General features: G+C 53.7%; 2 protein-coding genes across 2 annotated transcripts; one reads left to right on the top strand and one right to left on the bottom strand.

The window, feature by feature from the left end:
- The first annotated feature begins 207 nt into the window (after positions 1–207).
- On the top strand, positions 208–8673 carry LOC109297693. The gene is made up of 5 exons (XM_019517673.1): positions 208–534; positions 2061–2182; positions 5350–5448; positions 5827–5991; positions 7515–8673. The coding sequence occupies exons 1-5, from the start codon at positions 447–449 to the stop codon at positions 7659–7661; spliced, it is 621 nt and encodes a 206-aa protein (XP_019373218.1). The 5' UTR covers positions 208–446; the 3' UTR covers positions 7662–8673.
- Positions 8674–10203: 1530 nt separating this feature from the next.
- On the bottom strand, positions 10204–15344 carry MRPL27 (mitochondrial ribosomal protein L27). The gene is made up of 4 exons (XM_019517683.1): positions 15256–15344; positions 12425–12547; positions 11650–11717; positions 10204–10638 (listed from the first exon to the last, which is right to left on the bottom strand). The coding sequence occupies exons 1-4, from the start codon at positions 15299–15301 to the stop codon at positions 10432–10434; spliced, it is 444 nt and encodes a 147-aa protein (XP_019373228.1). The 5' UTR covers positions 15302–15344; the 3' UTR covers positions 10204–10431.
- Between the last annotated feature and the right edge of the window lie 278 nt (positions 15345–15622).

Here is a 15622-nt window from a genome sequence, read left to right as displayed (position 1 = left end):
GGCCGGGCCGGGCCGGGCCGGGAGCGGCGGGGACCGCCGGCGCCGAGGCAGAGGAAGCCTGGGGGAGGGAGGCACGCGGGGATCGCGGTTCCTCGGCGGGAGAGAAGCGGTCGCAGAGACCCGCGGAGCAGGAGGTTTGGGAGCCCCGTGGACCCAGCTCCGGCCCCCGGGAAGACTCGGCTGGCAGCCAGCAGCAGGCACCGGGCAGGGCAAGGGGGCAGGAGAGGAGCCGGCGCCCTTGGCAGAGGAGGCGAGGCGGCCGGATGGAGGCTGCGGTGCCGGAGCGAGCAGGCGACAGCTGAGCGCTGTGGGGAAGCCGGGCCGGATCCGGAGCGGGGCTTTGCCCCGGGCTCAGCCGACAGGGGCTTGCCCGGTTGCTCTGTGCCGGTGCCTGGTCCGCCCCGAGGCGGCTCGGAGGAAGGCGCGGGGACCCAGCGACACCCGAGATGACCCAGCCCAGCGATGTCCCCACACAGGCTCCCACTGCCAGCAGCTCCATGGACAGCAATGTGGTGGCCATCGTCATCGCCGCAAGTGAGTCCCGTGTCTGTCTGAGCGCGCGGTGGGGGTCGCAGCCGCCCGCGGACACCCCGGCGCTCAAACCGCCCTGCCCCCCGCTGCGCCACCCCCTTGCCAGCCTCCCCCTGTGCTCCCCGCCCTCCTCGTCCTGCCCTCAGCAGCGGGGGGGAGGGGGGCGCTCCGTCTGGCACAAGTGCTGCTCGAACACGTGTTCTGTGCTGTGCCAAGCCTGCGATCGGGACGAGCCCCCCGCTTTCCTGGGAACAGGACTGGCGTAGGCGAGCCAGGTCTCTGCTGGCTTCATCAGAGCCCGTCTTCGGCCCCTGCGTGTGTTTTGTGTGGGTCCTTCTAGCCACCTCCACTGCCTGCTGCCATAGAGGGGAAGGGAAATTTCCTCCTGCCGAGTGGTACCTTCCCTGCAGGCTCCAGCGCCAGGGGCTGAAGGCGAGATGCTTGTTCTGCCAGCCTGCGATCTGGTCCCGTATGGGGTCTCTGATCTGGTATGCGTAAGATCTGGTCCCATATCGGATCTCTGATCCGGTATGTGCAAGCTGAAGGGATTCAGTGGATCTGCTGGCAATCCCAAAGCCTGACTGGCCTCTCCTTGCAGGCTCAGGTGAGGTGGCTTACAGGTGCTGGAGGTTATCTGAAAATAAGCTGCCCCTTTACTTGCCCACCGAGTCCGATCCCAGGGCCTGCGTCTCTTCTGCTACACTGGCAAATGCCTAAAGCGGCTTCATAGCTGGGCCTTCTCACCGTGTGCCGGAAGAGTCAAAGGGGCTCTCCAAGCACGGCTATCGTGTGCTAAACTTCACGGCCCCTTTGCAAAGTAAATAAGTAGCTTCCTCGGCACTGCCAGAAGGAGAAACTGAGGCCAAGAAGCTGCGGCTTGTCTGAGGCCACGAGATGAATCAGTCAGAAGTAGCTAGAGACATGGGCTGCTCCTCGCACTAGGGTTCAGTGATACAGCAGGGAAATGCAGAGCCACTTTGCACAGATGCTGCCTGGCTGGTGCCTGATGTGTCACTATTTGCCCTCTTTGTTCCCTGTTATTGATGCAAGGTGTCCCCTCTGGCCTTCACCGGGCTGCAGGCAGGCGAGAGGAGAGAGCTGCAGGGGCAGAGCAGGGCACCTGGCTCCAGACTCCTGACTCTCCCCCTCTCCTCGGCTTTGCAGCACTCGTGCGGAGTTGAGTGGAGTGTGAGACCCCCCCGCCACCACCTCCCATGGGTTGTGGGTGGGTGGGCACTGGGGACATGCTCTGGGATCCTGAGCAGGAGATCCATGCCAGGCCCTGGTCCTATAGAGGGCCTGTTTGGACAGGGGGTCAGTACCAGTATGGAGTCATCGGTTGGACCTCCCTAGTCAAGCCGAGGGGATGCCAGGGCTGCAGGATGGAAATGGAAAGGAGAAAGTGGGGGGAGGGAATTGTCTGGAGATGCTTCTGCGCCCGACCCCCCCGCAGAGAAGAGGCAGCTCTGCCTGGCGGTGCGCTGCCGTGCCCTGGGCTCAGCCTGCTTCCCTGTCTCTTGCCTTGGCAGCGGTCTCTACGTCCGTGTTCATAGTGGCCGTTCTGGTGCTGCTGCTGCTCTTGTACCACCGGGACCCCCTGTGCTGCCAGTTCCTCTGCTCCTGCCGCTTCTTCCAGAGTCCCAGCCAGTGTGTGAGTATCCCACCCCCTCCCCGGCCACCCCAGCAGCCTCACCCTTGCTCGGCACAGGCCCTCGGGCCTTCACGATGGACTTGCTGGGGAGGGATTACAGCTCAGGAGACCCTGCTGGGGTTAAACCCCAGCGCGGCCAGATCTTCTGGCTGGGATGGAGCAGCCTCATTTTGCAGCCCCACCAGAGGGAATTGGCTCGATTCACCACCCTGTCTTGCCAGAGAGATCCCTAGCCTCTCCACTTAGCACTCAGGCTGTCTCCAGAACCTGTCTGCCCACGCTGGGAGACATCCTCAAAGTAGGAGCCAGCTCCCGGATATTCACATCCCTGGTAACAGCCGAGTCCCACCTGGGAGCCGGGTCCCTCCCTCCCTTTCATGCCATGCTCAGAGCCCTTGTCTTTCAGGGAAGGGGCACAGCAGGAGAGGTTACCGTGCAGCACAGACAATGCCACTCTTAGTCGCCGGTCGCCCAGCAACTGGCTCGGTGTTGTGCACAGCACTGAGGCTGGAGCGGAGAAAGCTGAACCCCTCCTCCCCCCAACATGGCTTGGTGTGAGGGGGAAGCTGCAGATGGGGGAAGCCGGTGGCAGCGAAGAGCAGCTTCCTCATCCATCCCCCCTGCAGGAGTGATCCCTGCCCTAGAGATCTTGCCTCCAAAGCAGACAGCAGTGGGGGCTCTGGGGAAGGGGCAAGGGGGCAGGAAAACTCTGTCAAGATGTAACTGGCTCTGGCCTGAATAGCTGCTACTTTCTTTATTCAGTGAGGCCCATCTCTGACTCTCCCTGAGCAGCTCGGGCAGAGAGCAGGGGCTGCTTTGCTGCCTTTCCCCGCACGAGACTCCCCAGCCCAGAGCGGTTCGCCTTCCCCATCTCCACCGTTCCTAGTGTCCTCACGTAGGAGAGCAGCCAGGGCTTCCCAGCAAACCTACCTCCTGCTGCCTGCGGGCAGTGGGTCCCCAAGTGGATCCAGCAGCAGTCACCCGGTGAAGGTTTGCTGCTGAGCGACGCCTGTGGGTCTGGCCCCTGGGCTTTATTAAGCTGGGTTCTAGTTTCCCAAAGGAAGTGATGGTGATGGGAGCCCCTTGGCTGAGATGCTCACAACCAGATGGGAGCTGGGCTGCTTGGCAGGGGATGGGTGAGTAATCTACTGGATCTGTTTTGGGAGAGGGGTCCTGGTTCTGTGCTGGCTTGCGCCAGACCTGGCTGCCCCTTCTCTCTGGTTCTGCAGCTGCAGAATTCAGCACCGATCACATGGAGCCATGAAGCGTAACAACCTCCAAACAGAGTCTCTGCCCCCACAGGGGAAGCCAGGGACTGAGACGTGCAGCACTGGGAGATGCAGGGGTGCACTGTGGCCCTCTTTGCATGCACAGCACTACAGGGCAGCCCCTTTTGCTCCCACCCCACAAAACGAACACAGCCTTCAAGGGGCCTTATGTGGCTCTAACTCCTTGCCATGCAGGATGGGAAATATTGGAGGGGAGAGGCAGCTTGTCACCAGCATAACTGCATCCACAGTGGGACCTGCTGTGGCTTCATGAAGCGGGTTAAAACAAGTGGCACGTGGAAGCCCCACACTGCTGCACATGAGCTCTGTAATTGCGCGGGCAATTATGGACAATTAAGTGCACCAGGAAATCCTTGCTTTGCGGGTCACGTTTCAGACCCAGGCTGAGCCTGCAGAGCCCCAATTAGAGGCAAAGAGCACGTTTGCTGTAAGGGGCCAGGATTGGCTTGGAAGTCCCTGGGGCGCAGGAAGCCCATCCAGCACATGGGCAAAGCTGCAGCCGCTTGCACAGAGCTAAGGGGGCTATGGGTGCTGGAAAATCACCTAAACATTAATGCTTACAGGAGCTTGAGTGATTCCATATTCCTCCCATGTGCCTCTAGTCTACCCCGGCCTTTTCTTACACAGACTGTGGGGCAGTGGTTGTTCCTGCTGGGAGACCCAGGAACAAGAAAGTTCCCACAACCCCGTTCCCGGCTCTGAGGCTGAGGCCTGGTGTAAATGCAGAACAGCTCTGGGTGAATGTGCTTCTTCCACAATAAGAGCTCCGTGCTCCTGGCAGTGGGATCATGTACACACAGAATTGCTACCCCAGAATAGCTCTTGCCCTTTCAGGTCCCTCTGCCAGGAGCAGCTTCCCCCTGCACATGAGCTGTTAATAGCTGGGCAGCCCTGGGGAAATGGCTAAACTGCTCTTATCACTGCACGGGGATTGAGCAGCTAAGGGAGCTCGGTGAGACTGAAGTCTCCACTCAGCTCATTCACCCTGTGTCCTGTCTAGCAGCAGAAGGTGCAGCTGGGAATGGCTAGGAAATGCCTGGCTGAGGACATAAGCAACCCACTTGTAAATCAGGGCTACATCACCAGTGTGCATTGACATAGCTGTCTACTGGGGGCGAGGGGGAGGAGGTATGACCCCACTGGGCAGAGCCATGGGCAGGGGGAAGCAGGGACACTAGCAATGTTCTGCTTTTTTGGGTGTAGCTTGTTCAGCCCTGGGGGGGTGGATTTACTGTACTGGGCCAAAGCACAGCTTTGCCATGTGGCTGCACTGCTGCTAGGAGAGTTTTGCCTGCACATAGAGCACACGGAGGTACTGGAGATAGGGGCTTTTGGCAGCATCTTGGGGACCTCTAAGGTTGATGCAGAGCAGATGCTAGCTTTGAAAGACAGATCTACCCTGTCCATGGGAAACCTCTAGGGAACAAACCTCCCCTCCTCAGAAGGGTGGTGGGTTGCCAGCATTGCTGGGTTGGCAGAGGTGGGGGGAGCGCAGGAGAGGCCAAACCCCAGCCATGGGAGAGACAAACAAGGAATTGGCCTTTCCCTTCCCTGTGGACAGTCTGAGCTGGCCTGGCCTGAGAGCTGTGTGTGCTGGGCTGTGCTCTGAGCTGGGCAGGAGAGCCAGAAGGGCTGGACTCAGAGCAGTGCTGCCTTTCACTGAGGGCCCGCAAGGTACCAAGCAGGACCGTTTCCAGCTGCTGATGGTGGCCTCTGTCCCACCAGGCCTGGGGCATCTCGGGGAAGGTTCCAGGTCGGGGCATTGCCCCAGGGAGGCTGCCTGCACCACACCATGCGCTAACCTGTTCACGTGCCTTGGGAGCTGGAGATGGGCTTTCACACAGGCTTCATTCTCTCTTCCCTTGCCTCTCCTGACAGGACTACCCGCCTTCATACTTCAACAGCAACCAGCGGCTGGTGGGACCCCAGTGTGGTGCCCAGCGGCTGGAGAGTGCCGTGGAGAATCCCGGGGTGCAGGTGAGGGACTGGGAGCACCGTGAGTGAGGCCAAGGCTGCTGTGGGGGCTTCATGTGGGGAAGTACTTTGGGTCTGGGGTCCTGAGATGTGGGGAGGGGCTTGGATGTGGCAGTGTCCCTAGCTGCAGGGCTGTGGGGAGGACTGTTATATTGCAGTAAATGACTTTGGGAGAGAACCACCCTGGCCATGGCTCTGAAGACACAGAGCACTCAGGAGCCATTGTGATGGGGCACTGGTGGGGATGCCTTGGGCACAGGGCATCCCTGTCTCTCTGGGTGCTAGTTACAGCAGCGGTGTCCCGAGGTGCAGCCCTGGGCTAAGGGGCACTGACTGATCCGACTAGCAACGGGACCTTTCTATCCCCTCGGGGGTCTCTAGGGTGACGAGCTGTTCTGCGTGGGATCCCCCAGCAGCTACCAGCTCCCTGCCTGGGACCAGCCACGCCTGCCTAGCTATGAGAGTGTGCGCAAGAAAGATCGCCAGCGGGAGATTCACCAGATGATTGCCGAGAGGTTTGGGCTGTGGGCAGACCCTGCCCAGGAGGTGAGTGATCCCTGGCTACATGCTCCTTCCAGCGTCTAGACCCCAGTCTCCATGTGGAGGCCGCTGGGGTTTTTCACAGGCCTCACTCGGGTGGTCTTCCATCCTAGGAGAGAGCTGATTTGCTGTGGTTGCCTTGCTCTGATAGCTTTATGTCGGGAAAGGCACACTGTGCTCCAGGGGACTCTCACTGTTTACCCTTCTGCAGGTTAATGATTGAGCCCTGCCTGGTGCCTGTAGAAATGCCTTCCAGAGCCTCTGTCCAGTCCAGAGCAAGGGGACAGGGCAGCTGAGGAAAGGTGGATCCAAGCCTTTCTCACCCCCACCTCACTCTAGAGCAGGACCAGCAGCCATTGCCATCGCTGCTGTTCCTTGAATTATTCAGTCTATTCACCACCATGAGGCTTTGCCTGTTAATTTCCCAACACTTAAACTAACACCAAAGGACAGGGTAGTGAAAACTGAGCCATCAGGCAGGTTGGTGCTGGAGCAGTATGCTGTACATCCCTCTGCCTTCTGCCCTGGGCACAAGGGATTTCTGTGAAGCTCAGCCCAGCAGATTTCCCCTCACTGACCACCACAGGGGACTCCAGCTCTTAAACCTGCTCCAGAAAACTGAGCGCAGCCAGCCAAATACTTAGCACTTCCTCCCCTAGGCACTTTTCACATGCAAAGGGCCTTAGAGGCAGCAGGAATTAATTGACTCTCAAAAGACTGAGCTGGGAAACCTGAGGCACCAGTTGGGGAAGGTGCTGCTCCTCCACCAAGGGGCACTGGGCACCTAACTGCCTTCTGAGGTTTTGCCCCTCAGTGACTGTCCTCTGGTGGGGTAGTTAGACCCCAGCTGGCTCTCATCTCACTAGCATGGGTCATAGTAGCAAAATAGACACGGTGGCATGAATTCAGCAGGAGCTGGCCAAGCCTGGCAAGGACGGGGTAGCCACCCCCAGCACTGTTGCTCTTACCTGTGCTAGCAGGGAGATGGAGCGTCCCTCTCTCGCATCACAGTCCTCCCTCCTGCCCGCAGTGCGCACACATCCACAGCAGAGAAAACGGGTTGGATAGGTCAAGCTTACATAAGCAGCAGCTGGCAGGAAGTGCACAGAAACGGATACTCGGGTGAGACATATGTAAGAACTAATCCTATCCATCTGGGGAAGTTTAACTGGAAACCTTGTGGTTTCTAGCAAATGTCAACAGGCCCCTGAAAGGGAACAAGAGAAGCTCTGGCCAGGAACGAAAGGGAGAGGGAGATGCGATGATGCGTTGTGGTAGGAGTGGTTGGGCTGGGCTGGGCAGCAGGTGCTGCATTGGTTTCTACCTGAACACCTTGGATCAGGCAAGGTTTCCAGCAGCCCCATGCACTCAGCTCACAGCATTGTGGTGAGGATTACAAGTGCTAAATTGCAGAGGTGATGATAGTGTGAAAGGGCTCCTTTAAACACACATTGTGTAATGGGGGATAATCTTTACCACCATTGATTTGTGGTCAGGTGTAACAGGCTTGCTCCTCTCCTCTCTCATAGATGCCCCCTCCCTACGAGCAGGCCCTCCGGCACCCCCCAGCTTTGCCAGGAAGTGAGGCTGGCTCTGAATTAACAGACAGACACAGCTTGGCAGACATATTCCAGGTCTCAGTCAGCTACCAACCGCAACGCAATACAGCCGTGTAAAGCTGGAGTCAGCCTTGGTAGCGCTTTTTCCTGCTGTAGCAGCAACGGTGGCACTGTGACATTGCTCCCTCCTGCAGGGCAATGTCGACCCTCAGGCCTTCACCCAGACCCAAAACAGCTGAGAAACAAGCGTGCAAACCAGACCAAACCAGCAGAGACCTCCAACTAATTTTCTTTCCATCTACCCTTGCTCTTGGAAAGGTGGTATGACCCTAGGGGATTTCAACACAGCAATCTCTGCTCCAGAAACTATGGAACAAGCCACTGTGGACTGCTGCTCCCTCCTTGCTCTATTGACTTTATCTTGACCACAGCCAGTAGAATGATCCCCAGCCACTATCTCTATGTTCAAGGGGTTAAAGCACAGAGGATGGTCTACTTGGTCAAAGAAAATTCATGGAGGAACAGCAGGCAGCTCTTCTACTGTGTCCCATACACCTCTGTGGCAGGTATTGCCCAACACTGAAAGTATTAAGACCTCAGAAGCTGGATGATTTATCTCATCTGTTTATTACGTTGTAAAAACAATCAAGTTAGCAGGTACCAGGGTCAGAGGCCCAATTTGCCACTGAAGAATCAGCACCGCAACTGCTACTGTCAAACCTCTGCTTTGTGCCCCACACACGCACATTCCTGCGGGATTTAAAAATGCTGCGTAGAGAAAGTCTCGTCTCCATTGACAAGGTAAAGGTTCAGCAAGGGTCAGGATCATTCTGGGAACCCCGTAAGCAAGGACAGAGACCGGCCTAATCTGGGTGTCCCAGAACACAGAAACAAACGGGTAACAGGTAGCCTCCATGAAGGTGCAAGGGCAGAACACAGGCAGATCAAGACCTGTGTTTACTCAGTTCCCCTCTACAAGGAGAAGAGTCTTAGTTTCCTTGACAATCAATCACACCAAGGATGGTGCAGCTGCACCTCAGATTTTTGCCTATTGTTTTGTATTTCAGAACAAATGTTTACAATGCTGTTTACAACACTGTTGATAAAATGGGACTGGTCGGACCACAAAGTATCTTGAGTCTTTTTTTTTTTTTCAGCAGGATTCTTGAAGGACTTAAGTACCCTGTGTTTGAGTTTCACTTTGGGAAGCTGCTCTCCACCCTTCAGCTGATGAGTTTCGGATGCCATTTCAGACTTCTTTGTCTAGTTGGGAATTCTACAGTTAGGCATGATAATAGCTTTGGAAGAGTGACCCTGCCCACTCTGGTAAGTTAGCAGGCCATTGTCAGGTACTTCAGATTCTCAGCTGAGTTTCCAGTGAGCAGATTTTCACAGTTTTTCTTGAAAGCCCTTCAGAGTGGGAAGGGACTCATCTTCTGCAGTATTTTGAACCCAAAAGTATAGTGCTCCAATGCCTGAGATTCAGGAAGGAAAACTGGCTGGGAATTGAATACAAACCTGTCAATCCTGTTTTATTGTGCAAAGAAAGAGAATGAAAGTCTAAGCAGGACTTTCATTTTTACTAATGAATGTGGTACTATGCAAGGGTTTCTCTTAAAAATTTGGGAGTCAACGGTTTTAATAAGGGAAATTTAACATGATGAACTATTTAAAATTAAACATTTTATGCCCTAGGAGGTCTCTTGGCCTTGCACAATGCTGCAGCATGTAGGTTGCACACACTGGAAGGATGCATATTCTGGAGAAACTTGTGTGTACTTTCCAGCAATGTTCTATTTTTGACCCAAATCATCCTGGCAGCTTCCCTTTATTACTGTGGCAGGAACTGACATGGCCAGAACTGAAAATATCAAAAGCTCAGTAACAATTTAGGGAAGCACTGGAGTCATAGTTCCCTTTCATACCTGGTCTAACACTGCTGCCTGCTCAAGACACACTTCTGTATTAGATTAGCATCTTTGCCAACTCAAAGAAGCATGTTCCCTGGACTTTCCCTCACTGACTGGCCAAAAATGAGGGAGGCACCTTCTTCTGCTATGCCTCATCAGTTAACTGTGGTGTTGGGTGCCCAACACCTTTGCACCTGCTGCCATTTTTTCATTCTCAGAAGCACAGGGAGAGAAAATGGGGATTCAGTAGGTAGCTCTGACTGAGAGTCAGGAACTCCTGATCTCTATTCCTGGCTCTGCCTCCCTCCAGAGATTGTGGCAGGTGCCTCCGTTTCCCCAAGTAACAGGGAAATCAGCCACACTCCTTCCTCACGGAGGGATTGTGAATTTTCATGTTTGTGACACACTGGAGGATGTTGTCAGCACTGCCCCCTCTTTTATAAGTGGGGAAACTAAGACAGAACTGAGGCTTAAAGCTACAGCAGAGCCACTGTCAAAGCTGAGACTAGAATTCAGAAGTTGACTGTACTGGGCCAGCTCTTCCCCTTTCAGTCGTGACAAGAGAAGTCAGAGGAATACTTTGATACCCAAACTGCCGGTGCCCAACAGTGGCTAATTCCTCTGTAGATACTGCAGTATTTCCAGCTGGACTGGAACAGGGCTCACAGGAATGGGAAGATATTCTCACTTGCCCCTCTGGCTTTACAACATGAACACAGACTGCTTTTCTTTCATAGACACCCTCCAGGCATTAGAAAATCCATCATCTTTATTAGATATATTCCAACAAGCATCATCAGGCAGCCTGTCACCTTCTAGCTCAGACCTGCACCCAAACCAGTCCTGAATCGAAGAAGTGAAGTCTGCAAGTCTCTTAAAAGTCTAGGACAATCCTTTCCTAAGACTCCAGACATCCAGGACTGGGCACCAGCTTTGCCACAGTGCTCTGTCCCCAGCAGCAATGCAAGGCAGCAGTCTCAGAGCATGGTGACTAGCTTGAAGCTGCCTACTTCTTCAGTAGGGATGACGTTGATGAAGGTTTTGTAAAGAATGGCCCCCCTGGGTAGGCGACGGATCACCTCCTTGACCTCACGGCTGCGTGGGGGCGGCACATAAACCTCCTTGGTGTATCGCACGATCCCGTCCTCCAGAGCATACAGAGTCTTGTTATGGCCCATTCCCACCTGGAAGAAAGCATATGGGTAGAACACTGGAAGGAGAAAGCGGTAGACAGATAGTCACTGGAGAACATATGCTGAAGTGGCTCACATTGTTGTCCCCTGTAGATGGTTATCCAGGCTTCGGTGATGGCCAATACTTGATTCTTCTAAGGAAAGTAAGAAGCCCAGAGTACCACGCATAAAGCTACATAGTGTGTCTGAATTGAGAGGCCAGAGGAGGGACTTCTTCCCCTGAAGCATAAGTATTGATTACCTTTAAGAACATAAGTGCCATACTGCATCAGACCAATGGTTCATCTAGTCTAGCCCAGCATCTGGTCTCTGCCAGTGGCAGAAGTAGATAATATAGAGGGAACACTGAACCAGATGCATCTAGAGTGATCTGTTCCCTATTCAGTACCTTCCCTTGCATGCACCATTATTGGTTTGGAGCAGTGGTTTTCAGCCTGTAATCTGCAGACTATGTCCAAGGAGTCTGTGAAAGATGACTACGATCAAAAGTATGTGAATACCCTCAATTCAAATGACAATTCAAAGGGGTCCACACCTCCACTCAAAATTTCCAAAGGGGTTCACAAATGAAAAAAGGTTGAAAACCACAGGTTTAGAGATACCAGAGGAAACCTCTCCAAGCATTCTGTTCAATAGCCATTAGTAAGTAAGGGGGCAAACCCTTCAGATACACACTCCTGAATTCTAGCCTCAGCTTTGAAAGTGGCTCTTCTGTAGCTTTAAGCCTAAAGAGTTTGTCCTTCAGGTAGAGGGGCAAACCCTTAAAAGCCACTAATGAACAAAATTCCTTCCCTTGACTAAAGGCCTTGTGTGGAATAACGGTTGTAAATGGACTCTTCTACTAAGTAATACTTGTTAATGAACCATCCCTGACACAGAATGGAAGGGAAGAAACAAGCCACCTTGGTAAAGAGCAGGAAATGAGCTAAACCTCAACTCTAGGGCTTTGCTGTGGACAGCCCCTACCATGAGATGAGAACAAGGGCTGAAAATGCAACTTACCTGAGCCCCTGGATGCCAGCGAATCAACCGCTGCGTGGCCAAGATGTTCCCTGCGTGAACATAGTCACCTGCAACAAAGCAACCTAGATTCAAACAAATACGCTTCCCTGAAGCCCTGGGGCTGGCAGGACTCCAGACACTTTGAGAGGTTTCCTAAGCCTAAGACAACGCTGCTAACAGAAGCTAGAAGGCAGTGGTTCCACAGTGGCAAAAAGCAATTCTTATCTTTGAAAAGATTAGTTCTAGGGCACAAGGCATTGCCTGTTTGTTGCAGGCGCTTGTTTTATTGCCTTTCACATCCGCATGTTTTCATCAGCAAGCCCATTAATTATTAGGCACTCATTTACAAGAAGCTGTACTTTGGCTTCTATTAAGCCTCATAATTCTCCCCTTTGTAACTATGTGAAGTGCCCAGCTTCCATGCACAGTGGGAGGTGAAAGTGCACTTCACTTATCAGATGCCCCCTGTTGTATCCCTCCTCCCAGCTCCCCTGGAGGCAGGTTAAGTTGCAACCAAAGTATGCTTTTTATTGGCAACTTCAGTTTGCTGTATGTAGGCAGACCGGGAGTTAGCTTGACTCACTCCAGCCTCCTGCTGGCTATTCCTGTAATTGTTGTGCACCATGTAGTGCTGAACCCTCTGGTTTCTTTCTCTCGCAAGGAATGAACGCCCCCCTGCCACCAAAGCTCAGTAGTGTCCCCATGAGCACTCCCTGGCAAGGAGTTAACTGGCAGAACGCAAGCTGAAAGCAGCTAAGCAAACAGATGGACCTACCATCATGTTTCTTCCATCCATACCGTTTTCCAACTCTCTGACCACCCTTGTTTTTTGGGTTGCTCTTGGTTTTCTTGGATGCACATCTTGCTGCAACTGTGCTCACCTGGGGAGCAGGCACAACTAGATTTGGATGAAGAATATGTAGAGAAAACCCAGTTAAGAATTTCCACTGCACATTCAAAATGCATCCAGAAATTCTAATTCCAAAACATGAATGCATTCCCTTTGAAATGCAAACAAGGAAAGCTCTGGTTTGTCAGTTCAACATAGAGACAAAGGCAGTAAAAAACTGAAGAGGAAATCTATTATGAAGTCTACCCCCTCGTGTACCTCTCTTCTGCATGGAACCAAGCCACATGGCCCCCGTCCTTTATGAAAGAGCAGAATTCTCAGTAGTACACTTGGAAGCACAAATAGTAACACTTGTTCTAGCATTTTAAATTCCTGGGCTCCAGATGCAGTTAGAGAAATCAACCATCAATTTAATCTAATGACCTGAGCACTGGGATTCAGGACTCTTGGGAGTTTATCTTGCACTAAATTGCTCTGTGAGCATGTGGCAAGCATTCTGTGCTTGGTTTCCTCACCCTGTGTCATTGGTTTTACTGTAAAATGCTTTAGCAGTCTGGGATAAGTACCTTTAAAATGCAAAGTTGAATGAAGACCCAAGCTGAGGGAGGCATACAAGCCTGTATTCCACTGCTGCCTCAAAAAGGAGTTAATTATAGCACATTTTAATGTGCTTTCTTGGAGTTTCATATCAGGGTTTTTAACCACAGTTAGAAAAAAAGATAGCTGCAGTAAGTGGTTAGTCTTTTACTCTCTTTGAAACCCCAAATGTGCCTTCACATCACAGTTATGCCATTTAAAATCATATATACAAAATCCAGTCAGTAACAGTTTTCTCAGATCAAGATCTCTGACCCTGTTATGAACTCTGCTGTGTCAGAAATGCCCCAGATCGAATTAAGTCTTTTCCATCTGGTCAGCAACTGTATTCCTTTCTTTTAAATCCCTCCATTCAGCTTTCTATATGCTGCTACAGAGTGGTCTCATTTCCCTTATTCCCAGAAAAGCTCTAGATTAATTTTATATTAATTAAATGATTACAGATACTCAGCACCTCACAAAGATTAAGGGTGCCATTCATCTAACATGTTTAGAATATGTTAAGTAAAATGGCTGTGACTTGGGTAAATAGCAGGGAGGTAGGAAAAAGTAGTAATGAGATTTGCAGACCTTTCTGCAGACGAATGTAATCCCTAAGAAAATACCTCTCTTTGCTCTCCAAGGTATTTTTTTATTTCCAAGTAGATGGCAAATCCCTTTACAAACAGCAATTAAGGCTTGCAGCACTAAAAGAGGTAGGAAAGCATTATCTACGTATTATGGACGGAGAAATCAAGGCACAACAATTATGCAACTTGCTAAAAGCTTCCCTGGAAATCAGAGGCAGCACTTCAAGATCCTGAGCTCCGTGCGGAAAATGCCTCTGCCGTGCTCTACGTGTTATGCTTAGGCTCCCACTCCTTATTGCCTCTGTGCCAGCCCCAGCTTCTCAAATGAGAAAATGCCAAAACCGTTTCATAAAATAGGCTGTAGCCCACGAATACTCCTGCCTCTCTGAACAAGGCATTTCAGCGGAGAGCCAATCTTTTTGGCAGGCATGCCACAAATTAATCCCACACAGCCCTTGAGTGCCACTCCCACCCCCTTCCCCTGCCAGATCGGCTGCTCAGCTTTCTGTCCCGTGCCCTGTACCCCTAAGCCAGTCTGCTCTGCTTTCTGCTCCCTGTTCTGTGCTCCCCAACCTGATCTGCTGTTATTTAAGCTTTTTCTCCTTGCCCTATTTACCCTTATGCTACTAGGTCTTGCCCTGGTCTGCCGCATGCCACACACAGAGGCTGCCTGTGCCACGTGGCTGCTCCAGAGCTAGTCTACAAGGTTGCCACCCTGCTCTGCTTTCTGCTCCATTTCAGCTTTGTTTCCTTTACTCTGGTTAAAGCCAGACCCTCAGGCTCCATGTGAAAACTGAACGGCACCGAACACAGATCACACGAGGCAGCAGGTCACTGGCCTGGCTTCCAGCCACCTCATCTGTCCCAGACTAAGCGCCACAGCAGTCACAGGGTAACAGCAGTGTGGCCTGTTGTGAAGAGTTTGGGGTGGAAACCAGGTGTCAGCTACGCTGAGCGTCCAGGCAATGCCGCCCCACTGAAGCCAGGTGCACAACCAGGCACGTGTCCTGGTCCCTAACCTGAGTCAGATCACCGTGGCCTCAGCCAGGTCTGCCCTGGGGCTGGAAGCAGCCGGTGCCCCCAGTGTTCGGAGATGCAGGGGGGAAACCAACAGCAAGTCTGGTTTAGCCTTGGAGACTGGTGCCAGGCAGCACCACATGGGCAGGTCCGTTCCCCTGGCCTGGTCCAGCCTTGCTGGGGGCTTTTCCCCGCTCCGTCTGCCCGTCGCAGCGCGCTCCGCCTCGGGGGCATCTGACCCGGGGCAGGAGGTGCACGGCAGGGAGTGGAAAGCAGATCAGCCGACTGGGCAGGATGAGGAGCACAGGGCAGGAGATGCAGGAGAGGAAGCAGAACACGGAACAATTGATGAGACAGGACAAAGAGTAGAGCGCAGAGCAGCCTATGGGGCAGGAGATGCAGGAGAGGAAGCAGCACGCAGAGCAGTCGATGGGACAGGGAGCAGAAAGGAGAGCAGCCGGTGGGTCAGGGAGTGGAGCACAGAGCAGTCGATGGGGCAGGAGACGCCGGCCCCCCCGGGCAGCACGTGACCCTCGCCGCGCGCCGTACTACCCGAGCCCCGCCCCTACTCACGCAGCCGGCTCGCCCCAGCCAGCCCCAGCCGCCCCAGCGCCGCCATCTTGTCCCCACGCTGCCGCTTCCGGCGCGCGCCACTTCCGCTTCCGGCAGGGGCGGGACGAGGCGAGGCCGGGCGGGAGATTGAAGCGGCGCCGGGTCGCCATGTCCATGGGCTCGGACGAGAGCGAGAATGAGGTGCTGCCGCCCGCCTGCGCCTTCCTCGGGCCGCCGGGCCGCCCCGGGCCCATCTCGCTGCTCAGCAGCGACAGCGACAGCGAGGTCGAGGCGCCCCCGTCGCTGTGCGAGCGGCTGCGCTTGAGGCCCGGGGCTCAAGCCTCCACCGTCCCGGCCTCCCCCGTGCGCAGGGCCCCCACCTGCCGGC

The sequence above is a fragment of the Gavialis gangeticus genome, unplaced genomic scaffold (assembly GCF_001723915.1).
Source record: "Gavialis gangeticus isolate Ggan-Ray unplaced genomic scaffold, GavGan_comp1, whole genome shotgun sequence".
In the NCBI taxonomy this organism is placed as follows: Eukaryota; Metazoa; Chordata; order Crocodylia; family Gavialidae; genus Gavialis; species Gavialis gangeticus.
Note: the sequence above shows the minus strand (reverse complement) of the source record. Positions and strands in the feature narration are given on the sequence as shown.

Excerpts from the sequence above, each read along its gene's own strand:
- MRPL27 (XM_019517683.1), bottom strand. The coding sequence starts at position 15,301 with ATGGCGGCGCTGGGGCGGCTGGGGCTGGCTGGGGCGAGCCGGCTGC. Across the intron at positions 11,718-12,424 it reads TGGATGGAAGAAACATGATG|GTGACTATGTTCACGCAGGG; the intron begins GTAGGTCCATCT and ends GCTTTGTTGCAG. Across the intron at positions 10,639-11,649 it reads GCTGGCATCCAGGGGCTCAG|GTGGGAATGGGCCATAACAA; the intron begins GTAAGTTGCATT and ends GCTTTCTTCCAG.
- LOC109297693 (XM_019517673.1), top strand. The coding sequence starts at position 447 with ATGACCCAGCCCAGCGATGTCCCCACACAGGCTCCCACTGCCAGCAGC. Across the intron at positions 535-2,060 it reads GGCCATCGTCATCGCCGCAA|CGGTCTCTACGTCCGTGTTC; the intron begins GTGAGTCCCGTG and ends TTGCCTTGGCAG. Across the intron at positions 5,992-7,514 it reads GGGCAGACCCTGCCCAGGAG|ATGCCCCCTCCCTACGAGCA; the intron begins GTGAGTGATCCC and ends CCTCTCTCATAG.